This window comes from Catharus ustulatus, chromosome 9 (assembly GCF_009819885.2).
Source record: "Catharus ustulatus isolate bCatUst1 chromosome 9, bCatUst1.pri.v2, whole genome shotgun sequence".
Classification (NCBI taxonomy): domain Eukaryota; kingdom Metazoa; phylum Chordata; class Aves; order Passeriformes; family Turdidae; genus Catharus; species Catharus ustulatus.
In genome coordinates, this window is record NC_046229.1 from 6,434,483 (window position 1) to 6,451,999 (window position 17,517).

At 39.1% G+C, this 17,517-nt stretch overlaps 1 protein-coding gene across 1 annotated transcript in view; it reads left to right on the plus strand.

Annotated features, from left to right (window-relative positions):
* The window catches only part of TUT4 (terminal uridylyl transferase 4), a 43,834-nt gene extending 27,177 nt beyond the window's left edge, over positions 1-16,657 (plus strand). Inside the window, exons 16-30 of the mRNA XM_033067134.1 lie at positions 41-144; positions 517-574; positions 669-772; positions 1,163-1,252; positions 3,143-3,256; positions 4,370-4,447; positions 4,841-5,018; positions 5,368-5,415; positions 5,501-5,583; positions 6,950-7,065; positions 8,627-8,787; positions 9,753-9,850; positions 12,277-12,802; positions 14,955-15,128; positions 16,111-16,657. Of these exons, the coding sequence (XP_032923025.1) occupies positions 41-144; positions 517-574; positions 669-772; positions 1,163-1,252; positions 3,143-3,256; positions 4,370-4,447; positions 4,841-5,018; positions 5,368-5,415; positions 5,501-5,583; positions 6,950-7,065; positions 8,627-8,787; positions 9,753-9,850; positions 12,277-12,802; positions 14,955-15,128; positions 16,111-16,202 (2,024 nt within the window). The 3' untranslated portion in view covers positions 16,203-16,657. The remainder of the gene's footprint in view (positions 1-40; positions 145-516; positions 575-668; positions 773-1,162; positions 1,253-3,142; positions 3,257-4,369; positions 4,448-4,840; positions 5,019-5,367; positions 5,416-5,500; positions 5,584-6,949; positions 7,066-8,626; positions 8,788-9,752; positions 9,851-12,276; positions 12,803-14,954; positions 15,129-16,110) is intronic.
* Positions 16,658-17,517: the final 860 nt, after the last annotated feature.

The following is a 17,517-nucleotide window of genomic DNA, read 5'->3' on the forward strand; positions in this document are numbered from 1 at the left end:
TAAAAGAATTTACCTTTTTCTTGTCTATTCTTTTGATCAGATAAAGCCAGGCTTTGCTTATTTGGCTCCTCAAAGAATGGATTTGGATTTCGGGACAGTGATCTGGATATCTGCATGACATTGGAAGGTCATGAAAATGCAGAGGTAAGAGTTTTGAAATGGAGAAAATCTGCTGTTTTAAATTCAAGGATTCTTTGAGGTTTTTTAATTCAGTTAAGATTTCTGTACACAGGAAAGGTAGAATTTGCTAGTTGCACATTGGCCTGTTGCACTCTGCTCAACTGAAGCATGTTTCAGCCTGTTTTACTTTTAATGCCTTATAGATACACTGTGTGCTACAGATGCCCACACAGAGCATAGAAGTTTGTGTAAATTGATGTGCTGGCTTAATGCTTGCTCCTTTTTGTACATAGACTTTTCATTTTTTCATCTATGGAATATATGCAATAGTGAATGTGCTTGTTGGAATAGGATCCATGTTTTAATGTCTGAAGCTGTGATCTTTGTTTTTCCTAGAAATTGAACTGTAAAGAAATAATAGAAGGTTTGGCAAAAGTTCTTAAGAAGCATCCAGGTAGGTGCTTTAAAGTATTATTTGTTTTGCAGTTAGATATTCTATAAATGTTGTTAATGGAAATGTTTTATGTACTAAAGTGTTGCTTCTCCAGGTTTAAGGAACATCTTGCCTATAACAACAGCCAAAGTGCCTATAGTGAAGTTTGAGCACAGGCGGAGTGGCTTGGAAGGAGATATCAGTTTGTACAATACACTGGTGAGCATCTGCTTGTGTCCTTTTGTGTTCAAAGAAAGCTTTAGTTCTTCCTATCTTACCCAAATAACCTTTTGAGAGAATAATTTTGAAGCACCAGAATGAAAATACTTTTGTGTGTTTGTGTTTTTCTTCTACACTGTTTAAATTCAGTGGCCCACACCCTCAGCCCGACCTGGGTAGCTGTGTATGACCTGGTGGCAGAACAGGTTACAGCACACAAAGTCTTGCTTTGGGGATACCTCTGAAATGCCACAGCCACCATGGCCTGTGTGCCATCATGAATAGCACAGCTCATTGCAGCTTTCACCTGACACTGTGAAATTGCACAATTTCTTACAGAATTGGCTCACCCTGACACCTGACAATTTAATTTTTTTTCCCTTTCTCCAGGCACAGCATAACACAAGGATGCTGGCTACCTACGCAGCTATTGATCCTAGGGTGCAATATCTGGGCTACACAATGAAAGTTTTTGCAAAGGTAATATAAAAAGAAGGTACTTATTTGTACAATACTGTGTTTTCTGCTGTAGCCACTTAGTTTGGCTTTTGCCAATACCAACTGGAGAGGGGACAGTAGAATGCTGTTGATATGAAGTGCACTTTCTTAAGCTTACTCTGCTCCATCTGTGTGTCAAGATGAAATCCTGGTGCCTTCTGCTATCTGTTGAAAGATACCTGTGTAAGAGGAAGCTGATGAAAGCATAACTTTGCTTTTTTTCTTCCATTTCAAACCAGCTACAATTATAACAAACAGAAAATCCCACTCAAGCCCCAAGCAAGACTAGAAAAATTGGTAACTGTAAAATGTAGGGGCATGTGGATGTGCATGGGTTTCCCAAGTTTTCATATCTGGGACCACCCCAGAGATTACTGCTGCTTCTTCTGGCACACTTGCCTTGTTTGACTTAGTGTAAAAGTCAGGATTAGGTAGGTATGGGGAGATGAATGAGTGCCTGAGCCTCTATGTGATGTGCCTAGGACATACACTTGACTTTAAGAGTTTGGAAATGTCAGATCTCCTGCATCTTTTGTTATGATATTCTATCAAAGTGTTATACTATACAGCCTTTGATAATTGAAACATGGTATTGCTTTTTATTCAAGCTGCAGTATTAAATACAGCACATCCAAAGAAAGCTTAGTGGAACTGGGGCAAATGAAAAATGGCTTATAGAGAGTGCATCATGCTACCAGATGTTCATGTAATAAAATATATCAAGATGAATAAAATAACTTTGTGCCAGAATGGAATGGACACATTCATTATACTGTCACTGAGACTAGCAATGATTTTTTTTTTAATGTGGTCACAGTAGTGCACAATATTGCCTTGTCTCTTCTGTGTCCAGATTAAAAATGCCTTTCATTGATAATAATGAATCTTACCTATTTTTTGTTAGCATTGCACACTATTGTGCATGTTCTAAAGATATTACTGCTGAGATGAAATACACAAGTTGTGGGATATACACTCCTGAATGTAAATATATGGAAGTGACTTTGTAGCTATACAAATACTCTGTTTTTAAGCAAAATGCCTCCTCCTCTGTTTGCATTGGCAGAAAACCCAGGAACAGCTGTCACTGCTGCTGCTAATGTGAAAGTAATTTGCGAATCCCTGTTTTTTCCAGCCCTAGGAGGTTAAAAATGCATTGTTTGATATGACACAGGCTCCAAACACAGGATAGCTTAGAAGCAGGTGCTGTGGAAAGGTTATACTGTAATGAGATACTCAAGCATAGTAAGGTAATTCACTGCTCAGAGTCACAGAAAGGCTTGGGTTGGAAGGGGCCTTGAGCTCATCTGGTTCCAGCTCCCTGACTTGGTCAGGGGTGTTTGTTTTGCACTGTGCTGTGCAGGCTGCACCATGGTTTGATTAGGTATGTGTATGTTTGCTAGCAAAATGCCACGTATGGCCTGCACTGCCAGTACAACATGGAAATACTTGCTGTGAATGAATTTTTTTTTAAGGGGAGGGGCAACCGAAATAATAAGGAATCACAGAAACAGCTCTTGCAGCATGAGTTAAGGAAAATTAAATTTTATGGTATTGAAACCTGGGATTTATGTTTTGGGGGTTTTGATTTGGGTTTTTTTTTCAGTTTGGCACATTATAAATTTTTTTAAAAAATATTTTGGCAATGGAAAGCTTTTCTGTTTTTATGTTAGACAAATTATGCTGTGGATTTGCCAGATGGCAGTTGACTCTTGGGTGCATTTATTTTTCAGGCTTCATAAAACAATTTTTAATTATGAGATGAATGTATTTGCTGTTACTTATGGGGTTTCTGTTTGCTCTCTGACATAGTTGTGAGTCTTGAACAGTAAAATGTGAATTCAGCATTTTGTTTAAAATGTATTTTTTCAGCGCTGCGATATTGGTGATGCATCCCGTGGTAGTCTGTCTTCGTATGCCTATATTCTTATGGTTTTGTACTTTCTACAGCAGAGAAATCCACCAGTTATTCCAGTTCTTCAGGAGGTAGGTTCAGAAAATGAGGCTATGAAAATAGATGAGCTTCTTCTTCAAGCCAAATATGAGAAGTGTGGGATTTTGGGATCAGAGGGGATAAATGAAATATGGGGCCCTTCAATCAGCAGGTTCTTAACTCCTTCTTGGTTTTACTGCATAAAATTTATCAAGAAAATTAGATCAAAACTGGGAGTCTGTTGTGCCTGAGCTCTGCTATTACATTTACTTTGGGATTTTGGTCTTAGGATGATATTTATATGCTGAACAGGATAGAAAAAAATTGGCAGGTGGTATGGAGAGAAGGGAATTGTAATTATGAGAGTGTACCAGATGCTCTTGAAATGTGAGTCCAGCCCTTGAACCAGTTCTTGTCAGAAGCATTATTTATTGCTCAACACTTTATCTGTAAGAGAAAAAGTTTATTTTATTATTTAATGAGGGGAAAATAAGATAATTGATGCTTTGGTACAACTTTAAAGAACTATTTCGCATGTACCATGAAACTTTATTAAGAAATTAATGTTTTGCACCCCCATTGTATGGCTGGGGAGAATATAATTATTCAGCTTTCTGCCTCTTCCTGGATACACTCTGGAACTGTCTGAAAATTATCTTTCTGCCTCTTTTGGTTTCTTTGTGCAAGAGGAAAATTGGCTTAAGCATTGCAGTTGAGACTCATAGACTTTCTTGCTGATACTTTAGTATCTGATACTTTAGTAGTGGTTGGGGATTTTTGTTTTACTGCTACCCCGAGAGTGCATTTAAATAACAGTGGAATTTCCCCTTGGCTGTGCTAAAGTCAAAATGTAATAGAAATCATATAATGTCTCCTAAGAGACTCTGTGGGCAAGAGAGATGTTGGAATCTTGACAAGGTAATTCAGTCATGTTTTCTTAGTTGCAAAGAACAAGTAAAAATTAAATATCCAGATAATTTGAGAGGTACAGCAACAATGCAAAAAGACTTTTAAACTTTTTACCAATGGGAAATTCTGTCTGTATAAGAAGTAATTGTTAAAATTAAAGTGTTTATATTTTTGTATTTTTTTTTTACCAAAAGAACTGCAAGTATTGTACAGGGACTTTGAATTAGAGCAGTAACTGTCACTCTCTGTTCTGGCAGATATTTGATGGCAAACAGATTCCACAAAGAATGGTGGATGGATGGAATGCGTTTTTCTTTGATGACATGGAAGAATTGGTAATATTCTAATTTCAGAAGAGTAACTAAAATTTAAACATTACTTTTCAGGAAAAGTAATATATTTTTGACAGTGTAATATATAAAAAATTAATTTTATTAATTAATTAAACTTCTATATACACAATGTTGCAACTTCCCAAATGAGTCCTGTTTTGCTAAAATCAAATCTACTTTTGCTTGGTTTTAAGTAATTTCTAAATAACATAAATTAGGAAAAATACTTTTTATTCTTACAAAATAGTCCAGGTTTAGTCTTAACTGTACTGACTTAACCTTACTTTAACCAAAAGAAACCATTCATAGCAGACAAACTGGTAATTAGAGAGGTATTTCAGGAGAAGCAGTGCTGCAGTAAGTGTAGCTGAATAAATTGTCTTCAACTGCATGCAGAAGAAGCGTCTGCCTTCTCTTGGAAAGAACACTGAGTCTCTTGGAGAGCTCTGGCTGGGGCTGCTGCGATTCTACACGGAGGAATTCGACTTCAAGGAATATGTGATCAGCATCCGGCAGAAGAAGCTGCTGACCACCTTTGAGAAGCAGTGGACATCCAAATGCATTGCCATTGAAGGTACTCCTCTGCTGAACTGAGTTTCCATTCATGAGTTAGAAACTGTTGCTTGAGAAGCTGTTCTTTGCACAGGATCTTTATGTGAGGAAACTGCAGTTGGTGTTTTAAACATTCATTGTCTGCGAGTCCTACAGCTCACAAAACTGATGAGACTCATAACTTTTAGTAAATGGCAGTGACTTGTTCTTACTGTACTGTGGTTAGTCATAGTTTTAAAACTCTCAGCTTTGCTTTGCTATAATCTACTCTGTGAATGCATTTAAAATGGAATTCTCTGCATTAAAATAAAAAATTCTGTTGCAGCATATTTTTTCCAGCTCTGATTTTTTTTTCTCCTTTCTTTGTGCAGATCCTTTTGACTTGAATCATAATCTGGGTGCTGGAGTCTCCAGGAAAAGTAAGCTATTAATGTCTACTAATGATTAATGCTCACTAAATTGTGCCTTTTCTGTTGTTTTCCAATAACTGTCTTTCTTCAATAGTGACCAATTTCATAATGAAGGCATTTATCAATGGGAGAAAATTATTTGGTACCCCATTCTACCCAGCTGTTGGAAGAGAAGCTGTAAGTTTTCAGAATTTTTAGTATGCTTTTAAATTTTCTTTGTCCATTGAACTGATGCAAATCTCTTGTATGTATTTAGCAATTTGGTATACACAATATGTGTAATTATACTTTGTCTGCATTAAATGTATAGCTTAGTATTGGGCTCCTGGAACATAAAATTTAGAGGAGTAGTTGGATGGGAGTTGGATATTTGTGGCAGGTTTGGGGAAAGTAAACTTAATGTGTGTTTTATTTTTTATAAAACTTCCTACTGTATGATGTTAAGTATTGCATAAAACTGCAAATTTGGCTGTAAAACCCAGAAACAGATCTAGAAACTTTACTGGCTCTTCATGTAGGTAAAGAAAACAGATCCAAGACATGTTCCATTCTATTTATTTTTCCAGTTGGTGGAGATAGGAAGGATTTCTGCTCAAACAAGGAATAGGATGATTGATTTTTTTTTAAAGGTTGACCTTTAAAATTTGCATAGTGAGTCAGGGTGAGGAGTGTGTTCATGCAATATCATTTTGGAGAAAGTATTGCTCTGTGCTACAGGGTCCAGTCATTAATATGTAAGACAACTTTTTTTTTTTATATGAGCAAATAAAATACTGTAATTAGTATTTTTATGATCAACATAGAAAGGCATTGTCTTAAACACTTTTAGAGGACTGTTCTCCCAGTGGCTTTTAACAGAACTTGAGTTTCTAAAGGATTTTAAAAGTCTTTTGTAAGCTTTTAATTCCCTTCATCCTTTCTTGTCTTCTCTTTTCCATTTGCTTACTTATCTGTGGGGTTTTTTCCTGAGTTTTTACTTCTATTTCAGTCTTTCAGACAAGACAGTACTTTCACAATATTTATGTTACTCAGAGGCTGTAAACTGTGGCCTTTGTGCTGACACACATCAGAACTGCAGCTGTCCTGAGCAAATTCCAGGGGAGGGGAGTGATACAGGTCAGTCTGCAGATGTTCCATCTGTTTCCCACCTGAGCTGTGCTCTGTCTAAAGGGATGGAATCATGTCATCTGGGAAGGGACATTGACTGCTTTGGAAAGCACACAAGCAGTGACTCAGATACCAAAATAGATCATATGCAAAAAATTGCCCTTTGAAGAGCCTTTGGGGAGGCAAAAGGTGGGCAGCAGGCTGGAGCCTGGATAAGCTGTTCTGCAAATTCAGCCCTAAGACCACATAGCCCTTTTTAGCCCAAACTGCTCTGAAAAAGCTGCCATTATCTAGGGGAAGAAGAGGAGCAGGTATAATCTCAGAAGTGGTAACATTCAGGGAACAATAAGAGATGAAAGCTGACAGTTTGACTTTCATTTCTCAGTCTTGTAAGTGAATGGTTTATGTATTTTATCTGTCTGATGTGTTTTGATAGGAATACTTTTTTGACTCAAAAGTGCTGACAGATGGGGAATTGGCACCCAATGACAGATGTTGTCGTGTCTGTGGAAAAATTGGTCACTACATGAAAGACTGTCCAAAGAGGAGGAGGTAAGTAATGCACAAAGCTATCATGAAATCTTTGAGGTTAAATCACGAGGGATTTGGATATTTGAAGATTTACGGAAATGAAAAATTGCTAAATTGCAGAGAAAATGAAAGCTTCCTATCTGATCCTCAATTTCCTATCTTATTTTTTCTTTTCTTAAAACAGTTTCTGATCACCTCTTTAAATCTGAAGTGTTTATGAAAGCTCATAGAGGAAAATCAACAGTCTATAGTGTGTTAATATATAGTTAAGCTTAACTTAAAACTTAGATCACTAAATTATCTTTCTATAGTGTAAACGTTCAGATGGCAAACATATCACCTGGCTGCAAAATTTATCATGTGTTAAAATGGATTTCCTGTAGTGATCATGTTCAGAGGACAGGTAAAAGTTCATTTATTAAACTCTAGGATTAGTTAAAATTTACACACTTAAGGTACATTTCTGTAACATCATATTAGTGCCACTCACTTGGTGATCTCACACTTAGATATTAATTTCACTTAGAAATTTTGGGTCCAGGACTCCTGCAAAAGGAGTCCCTGGTACATGCAGGTCAATGTTTCCAAAGAGAATTTAGTAGTAACTGACAGAAAATGTGCACTCCTCACTTTTTACAGCTTTGGCTATTTAATGACCCATTCAGCCTAGGTTGTCTGACTCCTAAAGCCTTGTTGAAGCCCTTAGGGTACAAATTAATCTGGGCTTTTTCATATGTTCAGTTGTCTGCTCCATAATTCTTCAAAGGATTCTTGGTCTCTTCCTGCTAAAAAAAATCTTTATTGACAGCCTTTTGTTCAGTCAGCAGAGTTCAAGATACATGAAAGTGCACTGGAACCCTGTGGTCACAGGTGGACTATTTCTGTCAGAGGCTCTCTGTACAAGTACTAGCACATGGGATTGCTTCACCTCTTTCCCTACATCTGCCTCAGGAAAAGTTGTGATCTGCTCTTCACACAACTGCTACTACAGCACAACCACATAGAATCTCTCAGACTGTATATACAGCTCACAAAATAATATTACTATATAACAATCCTGTAGATACCTTGTGGAAAAAGACCTTGATTTCTTGTCTTGGTTCCTGATCTCTAGTTCTCCTGCTATATTAGGACTGAGTGTTTGAAGGAGCCTCAGTGCTTTGTTGCACATCCTGTCTGAGCTCAGACAGTGACAGAGAAATGTGCCCTGTCCAGTGAGGGGGAGATGGTATGAATGAGATGCAGCTCACTTGTTTTGGGTATATTCTGACTCAGTGGGATTGCTGCATAGATCTGATCCCCAGCTACCTGGCAGGCTAAGCCTGCTTAACTGCAGGCACAGTTCTGCCCTAATACAGTCAGACAGCTTTTGGACAAGTCTGGGGAGCTTCTAACTCCATTAAATTCATACAGACTGTTAACCAGCCCAGAATTTGAGAGTGTTTTTTGGGATTCCTGAGATATTTGTATTCTGGTACAGCTGTTGGTTATGTAATCATTCCCTTCGAACACAACAGCTTTACAGGGATGATCTGTTTGTCTGTGTGGTTTTGTGATATTGCTAATAAAAATTATTGTTCAGGTTGAAGAAAAAGGAGAATGAGAAAGATGATGAAAAAGAGGTGAAAGAAGATGACAGAGAAACAAGAGAGAAAAGGTGTTTCATCTGTGGGGATGTGGGTCATGTTAGGAGAGATTGTCCTGAATTCAAACAAACCCGTCAGAGAAATAATAGTGTGCCAGGTAAGTTAGTTCATGTGTTAGGATAATTTGAAAGCTCTGAGATCCCTTTTCTCTAGGTTTCTGTACAGACTTGGTAATTATCTCCAAAAAATAATCCTGCAAGTAATGTTTCACTGAAAATACAGCTTTTAGTCTGTGTTGTTTTTCTGCAAAGGGAGTAATGTCTCCTGAAGAACAGTCTTTGCATGGGTGGCAAAAATGTACTCAGCAGTAAAATACAGTGTACTTCAGGGTATTGCATTCTTTGTCTTCCACTCACAGTTGGTCCATTTAGAAGTAGTAATAGTAATAATAGTAACAATAGTAATAATAATAATTGAATGCATTTCCTCTTCCAAATGTTTCTCAAATGTTAGCTAACCCTCCATCATCTGTGAGAGGTAAGTAAATGTATTTCCAGCAAAAATCAGTGCTCTTTCAGTAACACTTCAAAAAAAAGCATACAGATGAATTAGGCTAAATCCAGGTTTCAAATTACTGATAGTAGTTAAAGAAGATTAATTGCAAACACATTCATATTAGGCCCTTGGGTGCCTGTGGTAGTTGAAAAAATAGAGGAAGCATTCATAAGTGAACTTCTGAAGAACCTTGCTTCTGTGTTCTGTTATCCTTTAGTCTTTTTTCTAGTTTACTTTCTTTGCCCACAAGTTTCTGCTGTCACTATTGCTATTTAAAATGCCACTGCTTACAGCAGTAATATGGAAACCTATATAAAGTAGAGCTCCAGCCTGATAGCAAGGTGAGCCTTGTTCCTGCTAGACTGTGTTTGACTCAGAAGTAGACTTTGTGTTTAGCTCCTATTCCCAATAATGTCTGCTGCCAGTAGAGAGAAAAGTTTCCACTTCAAGGAGAGGTGAAAGTGATTTGCCTGCTCTGTGTCACATGAGAGTTAGGGTATTGCTGACTCCCATTTCTCATTATTCTCTCCCCCTTGGGTTTTATTAACACTTGTGTTCCTCGCTCAGGCACGCAGCTGGTCCGGAGCATGGTCAATTCCCAGCTGGTGGCTGTGGGCCAGCAGCAGGTGGAGCGACCCCTGCGCACCAGGCAGTCATCAGAATGTGTAAGTGCTGGGAGCAGGGGGCTGCAGGCAGCAAAGCTCTAGCAAGCCAGCCATGCTGGGAGCAGCTTTGCATGGCTTTTCTCAACAGATCCTGGCCTTGATAATGACAACGTTGCACTCTGCCAGTTAGTGGAACTTTGATTTGTGATGTATTGTGTCTTGGGGAGCATGTATGGTTTTTCAGTATGGAAACCTCATAGTCAAGTTTGATATGAGATACCTTGTGATTCTGAAAGGCCAGATTAAGCTAGGATGCCTTTCAAATTCTCATTATTCTGGCAATGTTCTGGAGTTACTCAGGGAGGTAAAGCATAGATCTGTGTTAGCATGCTGGAGTCTTAGGTTAGTGACAGCCATGACTTAGGGTTTAAGAGATCTGTCCTAAGGGACTGTCATGTGCAGACACAGAACAGAGCTGAGTCACACTTCAATGAGAAGTCTGCCAGAGCACACTTAGAAGCACGAGCAGAACAATGGGGAAATTTTTGATAGTTTTATCCTAGAATGTTTTCAAGTCTCTATAGAGCTACATAAAACATGTTTAATCTGCTTCTGAGTGGAGATGGGTAGCAGAGGGTATTTGAGCAAATACAACTGCTGGCATTTAATATTTTTGGAGCAGACAGTACAGCAGAAATTTATTTTAAGTTAGTCTGTTAGTCTGAGAAATGTGTGCCTGCTAATGAAGCTGGCAAGTAAGCAAATACAGTATTCAGGGCTGCTGATCACTAATGCTCTTTGTTCAGTTTGTTACTTTCCTAACTGATCAACAAGCTCCAGTAACAGAGACCTCATGACTTAGTGTGCTTCTAAAGAGGGACTGATACAGCCCTAATCTAAGTGAAGGGCTGAACATGCCACAGGAGAACTTTTTTAGGAGCCTTGTATTGTGCCTGAGGACTTGAAGCTGAACATATGGTGCACTCAGAGGCAGACATATCATGTGCACATTCTTGTGTCACCTGGATGTCGTGGACTCTTGTGTATGTTGCATGGTTGTCATTTGGCCAGGATTTCTTGGTGAATATATTCCAAGAATTGGTTGAGAAGAATGGGAAGAGGGAATATTGGTGGAGAAAGAGGGAGAGAGTGGGAAGCAGATCAAGAGGCTGGAGTGTAATATGCCTCCTCTGCTGCTCTGGCACATTCAGTGCATGCTTGTGGTGGGTTAATATTTGCAGGAATGTTTGTAATCAGTGCGTGTGCTTTATTTTTATAACATTTAAACTGTTAAACTAGTGAGCATCTTTCAAATCCCAGGTTTTACCTTCTCTTCCTGGTTTGATAGAGAGGTGTAGGAGGCACTCATACAGGCACAGTTGGAGTAAGAGCAGGGAGCAATCCCAGCTTCTGGGCTCCAGCTTTTGCCCAGGCACAGACACACACCACACTGCTGGAGGGGATGCTCTGTCATGGGCAGGTCCTGCAGACACCTTTGGTTATTGGAGACAAGTGACTGCCAGTTTAAATGGACAGGTGAGCAGTCAGGGATACTGACAAGCTGGAGAGACCTTTAACTCTGTGTGTTCAACAGCAGCTGAGGCTCTTGGAGCTTGGCTGGCTGCTGTAGTCTGTGGAGAGAAGAGTCAGTCTCAGGGGGAAAATGAGAGCTGAGATTCAGGTCCTCCTCTCTGGTTTAGGTACCTGTCTCATTTGAGTGTCTCTGGAGGCACTTATTCCATCAGCATCTTGTCTCAGTGCTTAAAACCAGACTGGGGAATCCAGATACTGGCATTAAGTATTGGCACATCAACTGAGTAGCTCTTTTCCCAACCACTCAATTTCTTGAAGTGCTTCTCTGTTCAGTTGCAATTCCAAACAGATAAAATAGCCTCATGCCTGTTTCTGTTGCTAGTGAAAGGGAAAGCCTTGCAAGAGCTCTGCAAAGGCTGTAATAATTGTGCCTTTAGCCATGGCCTAACACCAGGATATGAAGGTTGAAAATGGGTTTTTGGAATTTGCATTTCTTGTTTAGAGATTTCTTAAAATGAGAGAAATATTACAAGCTTTCTTTGTAATTACTTTAAAAACTGTTCAGTAGAAGGAACCACTCTATGTAGAAGTAAGGCAATTAGTTAATGAGATACTGGGCTGTACATGAGTAGGGTAGGGAAGACACTGATTAAAAATCAGGAACAAGTGTTTGAGGAGTCTAATGAAGAGCTTGGGGATAATATTCACTCAGAATGGTGTTTCTGTTGGTGGGATGTGCCACATTAACACACCAAATTAACTGTTGGTGAAAGTCAGTGTCAGTGGAACTGCACTTACTGAAGCCAGCAGGAACTTGGGTGCAGTGCTTGGGGTGTTGCTGGGGAGTGCTTTGCTGTTTTATACATAGTCTAATACAGTGGGTGCTTATTAAAGAAAACACCATGAAATAGCCAGTGGACTAATCAGAAATACATACTTTTTTTTTCCTCCAGTCTGATTCGCATCAGTCATCTTACTCTCCACAACCTCAACAATTCCCACAGAATTCCTCTCAGCCAGCCTCCATTAACCAGACTCAGCCACAATCAATATCCCAGTCTAAGCACGTTCCTCAGCCACAGCAGGGTGCACAGCCACCCCATCAGGTCCAGCTGCCTTTGTTTAACTTTCCCCAATCTCCCCCAGGTCAGTATTCCACCTTGCATAACCTGGGACTACTTCAGATGCACCATCACCACCAAATTCAGCTTCCCAACACTTCTTGGCCTATTCACGGGCCTGTTATTCACTCTGCACCGGGTAACCCTCCTCATTCTACAAATGTTCCATTTTCTATGAGATCTGGCAGCAGCAGCACCACAAATAACCAGAGCAGTGTAAGCTTGAATGATCCCAGTATCATCTTTGCACAGCCTGCTGCCAGGCCCATGGGAATCCCCAGCACTTCTCATGAGGGACACTGGCACAATCCTGTGACTCCAAACTCACTGGTGAACAATGGCACTGTGGGGAATTCAGGTAACTCTTCTCTGTTGTATCAAACCTCTCGCACTTTGTGTACAAGTGTTAAGTGTTACAGGAACAGCTAACTCTTTCAACTTGTTTTGATAAAAATACAATGCTTAAGAAACCAAATCGTGACTTTCACCTGTCTTAACATTATCATAGGAAAAAAAATGAGAATCGATCACCGTAACTTCTAGGCAATAGTCCTGTCTGCCATTAATGGCTGTGCAACAATGAGAAATCCTGCATTCAACTGAGAAACCTCCTCATCGTCTGAATCACTCACATTTCTGTGAATGTGCTGACAAATAATGGATTCCTTTTATCAGACAATCATGGAAACATGATCAACACATCATTACAGAATTTATTAGACAAACGCTGAGGCTGCAACCATGAACTTAGAGACTGGCAGAATTACAGTTGTGCAAGTTGAATATTGTCTCCACCTTTAGTACAACATGATATAATCTTACCCATTCTGTTTTTTCCTGTGACTTACCCTACCACATTTAACTTCCATTATCTTGATGTTGATTCCTGACAATACATTTTTCTGTGACAAGTGGGCAACAGCCTCTTGCCTCATGGCAAAGCCAAGTGCACTGGTATGTTTGAGGCTGAGAAAAGGCAGAATATAATGATTAAAGCCCATTCAGTTTTCTCTGCAACATGAACTGTGGCAGCCCCTAAATTTTAACTGTTTACATCACTAATCATGGTGGTGGTCTTCTGATTTATTCAGTGTGTGTAAGTCCTCCTATGTTCAAAAAAATAAATCCTTAATACAGTGTACTGGTGCAGTTGTTCATCCCAAGATGAAAATTCTGAATCTCCTGCCCAGACTTTCTCTGCACTAATAACGTGATTGTCAGTAACAGTAGATTTTTCAGCTCAGTCTAGAGTTTTGGATGAGGAGTAATTCACCAGTGGGCTTCCAACATATATTAAGTTGCTGGAGATACATGATTTTCTGTTTAAAGCTTTGTGGGGAGTATATTTTAAAGGATACAGGCATGTCTACCTGTGTATTTTCTGTGTCTCCAGTGTGCTCTGTCCCTACCTCTCCATTTCAGATCGTCTCATCTGTCCCCTTCTCCAGCTTTGTCTTTCCCTCAAGCAGCTCCTTCCAATCCACATGTCCTCACTAAGGTAGCTGCCTTCTTTCAGGCAATAAATTCTAATTCCTTCTCCATGTGCTGTCAGTCACAGTATTTTTTCCCATCCCTCATCTTCCATCAATTTCCAACCTCATCACACTCTTTTTCCTAGCTCCCAGTCGTAGTAATTTTCCTCTGTGAAGTTGAATCAGTTTTATTTCCTTTTTGGCTTAGATGCCATTAAGATGAATGCACAGTAGAGACGAGCTGTCTGCTGTCTGTTTGAAGCATGCTTTCTTACCTCCTCAGGACAATTTGAGAACAGTAAGTCTGAGGAAACTTTGTCCTGGCTTATATAATCTTGACTTGAAAGGAGCTACTTTAATTTTCTTTTCAGTAGACCACTGATCAGAAGTAGGATCATTAGAAGTATCAAGACAGACAATTCTTTTCCATGCATACTCAAGCTGTGCCTCATGTTGTGGGTCCTGCCTCCTTGGATGCTTGATTTCTCATCCTTAATGTTGCAGTGATATCAGAATTGTAAATGGAGTAGCTTTACAATTTGTATACTTATTTCCAAAGTTTCTATTTTTCTCTCTAAATTCATTTTTAAAGTCAGTCCAGTGATCTAGATAGCAAGTTTCTTAAGCATGTAAGTATTAGTGGAATTCCAGTGTATATCTGAGAGTTACTTCTTGCAGAGGATAACAGCTTTCATGTCACAGCTCTGGCAGTGGTAGTGGATATTTGTATGGGATCAGCCAGTAGTTCTGAACATTATTTTGTATTTTTCATCATGAGAATTCATAAAAATAGTGAAATCGTAGCTCTTGATTTTAATACTGATTCATTCTCTTCCCAATAATTCTATTGTAGTGAATAATGAAGTCATTTAGGTGGTAATTTTTACTGATGTATATTTAAAAAAAAAAAAAGTAGCACATCAGACTGATCGCATTAAGTCCCCTGCAAACTGTTATTTAAAATGTAAATTGTATTTGTGACTTACTGTTTAATTATTTCAACTTGCAATGTGCTTTTCCCTTTCAATTGAAAACTAGATCAGGGTTTCCAAGGACAGTTTGGTAAAATGAACCCTCCTTCTGTCCCTTGGGACCATGGGACCCCTACCCATTTTCCTCTCCTCCGAGGAGCGTGGCCTTACAATATGCCTCAGAACTACATGCAGCAGGGAAATGCCAGCTACCCACCGAACAAACCTTTCTACCCTCAAGGTACTAGAACCAGTATGTGACTCAACAGCTCATGCACCATGTCTCTGTACTGTCTCAAAGGCTTTAAAAGCCAAGGAATCGTGTCACTCACTAGGCTCCCTGGAACCAAAACGAATCCCAGAGTCAAATCAGTGCTTCAGCTTCCTCTGTGGATGAACTAAAATCTTTGTGGGAGGGAAGGGTTAAAATAAAATTCTGAAATCTGAGCCAGTCTGCAGCCTGTTGCACTTCCAGCCTCTTTTTTCTTTGCTGCTGCTGGCTCACTGTAGAGCTGCCTCTGTGTCAGTAAAGATGATTGGCCCATGAGCGTGTTCAGAATATGAAAAAATTTTTGTCATAATTCACTTTGTTTGGCATTTGTACCTTGCTTTGTGAAATGACTTACATAGATAAAAAATTATCTAGACCATCTGAGCTTGGAAGGAGCCTCTGGAGGTTTAGCCCAGCCCATCCAGAGTCAGAACAGCACTGACTGCAAAGTTAGGTCGGGTTCAGTTCATCAGGGAACTGGGAAGGCCTGGCTTGATTTCAACTCTGATGTTTGTGAAAGGTAAAGGTGTTCAGCATCTGGCAGGAGGGGGAAAATGGCTCTGAGGAAAAGACCTCCATGAGCAGAGAAATGTGACTTGGAGGATGTGTAGCTTCCATGTTGATGGGGTCACCTGGGGTAAAATGATACAGGAACCAAATCTGTTTTCAAAACTATTTGCTCTAGCAGGGTTTCCAAGTGAAAACAGAATTTACTTAAAATCCTGCAATTACTTTTGTTAAGTAACTGAAGTAATGCAACAAATGGTTGTTAGGGAATTTTGGATATAGGATTGAACTCTGCATTGTCCCATTAAATGGGTTAGTTGTACAGATAGCATTTCTGTCAGTCTAATAAGTGGATTTATTTCTAAGTTAGATTAGTAGACTGAATGTAGCCAAGCACTGTTAAATATGTGATTTGCTGAAGTAATTGTAATCCATTTTCTTTTAGCTGGTCCACTGATGCAGAGTAACCAGCGGTTCTCGCTTCTGTCTCAAGGACACCCACACTTGAATCTGAATTACATTCAACAGAAAAAGTGAAATTGGATGGGATTGTGGGTGGGTGGGGGGAGGGGAGGAAGAAATTCAGGTTCTGATTTAAAAATCTTAATGCAACATGTTTAGATACAAGATTATTTAAGACTGTTTTTAAACTGTATCATTTGTACATAGATATGAACTATAGTTTTTACTAGTATCACAAAACTGAGTGATACAAATTTCATCTATTTTATTACCCTATTTTTAAGGGGAATTGTGTTTTGTTTTATCTTGATAAACTGTAAAGAGAGAGAATTTTTAAAATTAAGTTCTTTATTTTCTATTAGCTGTATTCATACTTTGGTTGCTTCAGACTTTATATATATTGTTCTAAAAAAAATAAAATTAGAAGGGGATTTCATGTGTTTAAAAATTTGTCACTTCTATTCTTTACAGAACGATGTAGTGCCAAAAAACTTTTTAAAAAGAAAAATAAAACTGCAAAAAAAGGACATAAGAGTTTTTCCTCTTCTCTATTTGTATGCATGCTTGCTTTAATGGGAATAATAAAAATGGCTTTAAAGTGGAGATCTTGGAAAGATGAGATTTAGCAAGTGATACAAGCACTAGACCTGTTTTTCTCCATGCTAGTGTTGTTGCATGTGCTGTTCACAGCCAGTATGTGTATTACACTTGAAGGAAGAGCACACTTGCTTTTTTGTTTATCAGCTTTGCAAAATAATGTGCAAATACCCTGGAAAAATTAGGCTGTACTGGGAAGCAATTTTAAAGAGGGCTTTCCATCAATTCACTAGGCACACTTATTTGTGTTGTCAGCACTCCCAGGGCAATATGAGAATGCAGAGTTCAGGGATAAACCTTGCCTGTCCCTGCTCCTGAAGAAGGGCCATGAATAAAGACATGGTACAGAAGGGCTTAACACAACTGATTTCAAATGCAGGAAGAGGAGAATTGTATCTTCAGTAATTATTCTAAATGAAAAAAGCTAACTTCACTCAGAAGGCAGAGCTGAACATCATGGTGTCAAATTCTATCCCCAGTGACAGGGAGGCCACAAACTGCTCAAAGTAGTGGTGTACTGTTTTTAAGTATATTGAATTTATTACTCCAAAAGAATTAAGCAGTTCTTTGTGTTTCTTTAACCTTCTGAAATCTCTGATGGCATCATCAGAAGCAGCAGATTATCCTGAAGTGTTATTTTTACAAAGCACCAATGCCAACCACATGTTGCAGAGCACTTTCAAGTGAGCTTTTAGTCAACACACTGGATTGTGACAGCCTGGCTTCCTCTCCTGTACTGGGGCTCTGAGAGGCCAGGGCTGGGAGCCTTGCTGTGTTTATGACTGAATACAGA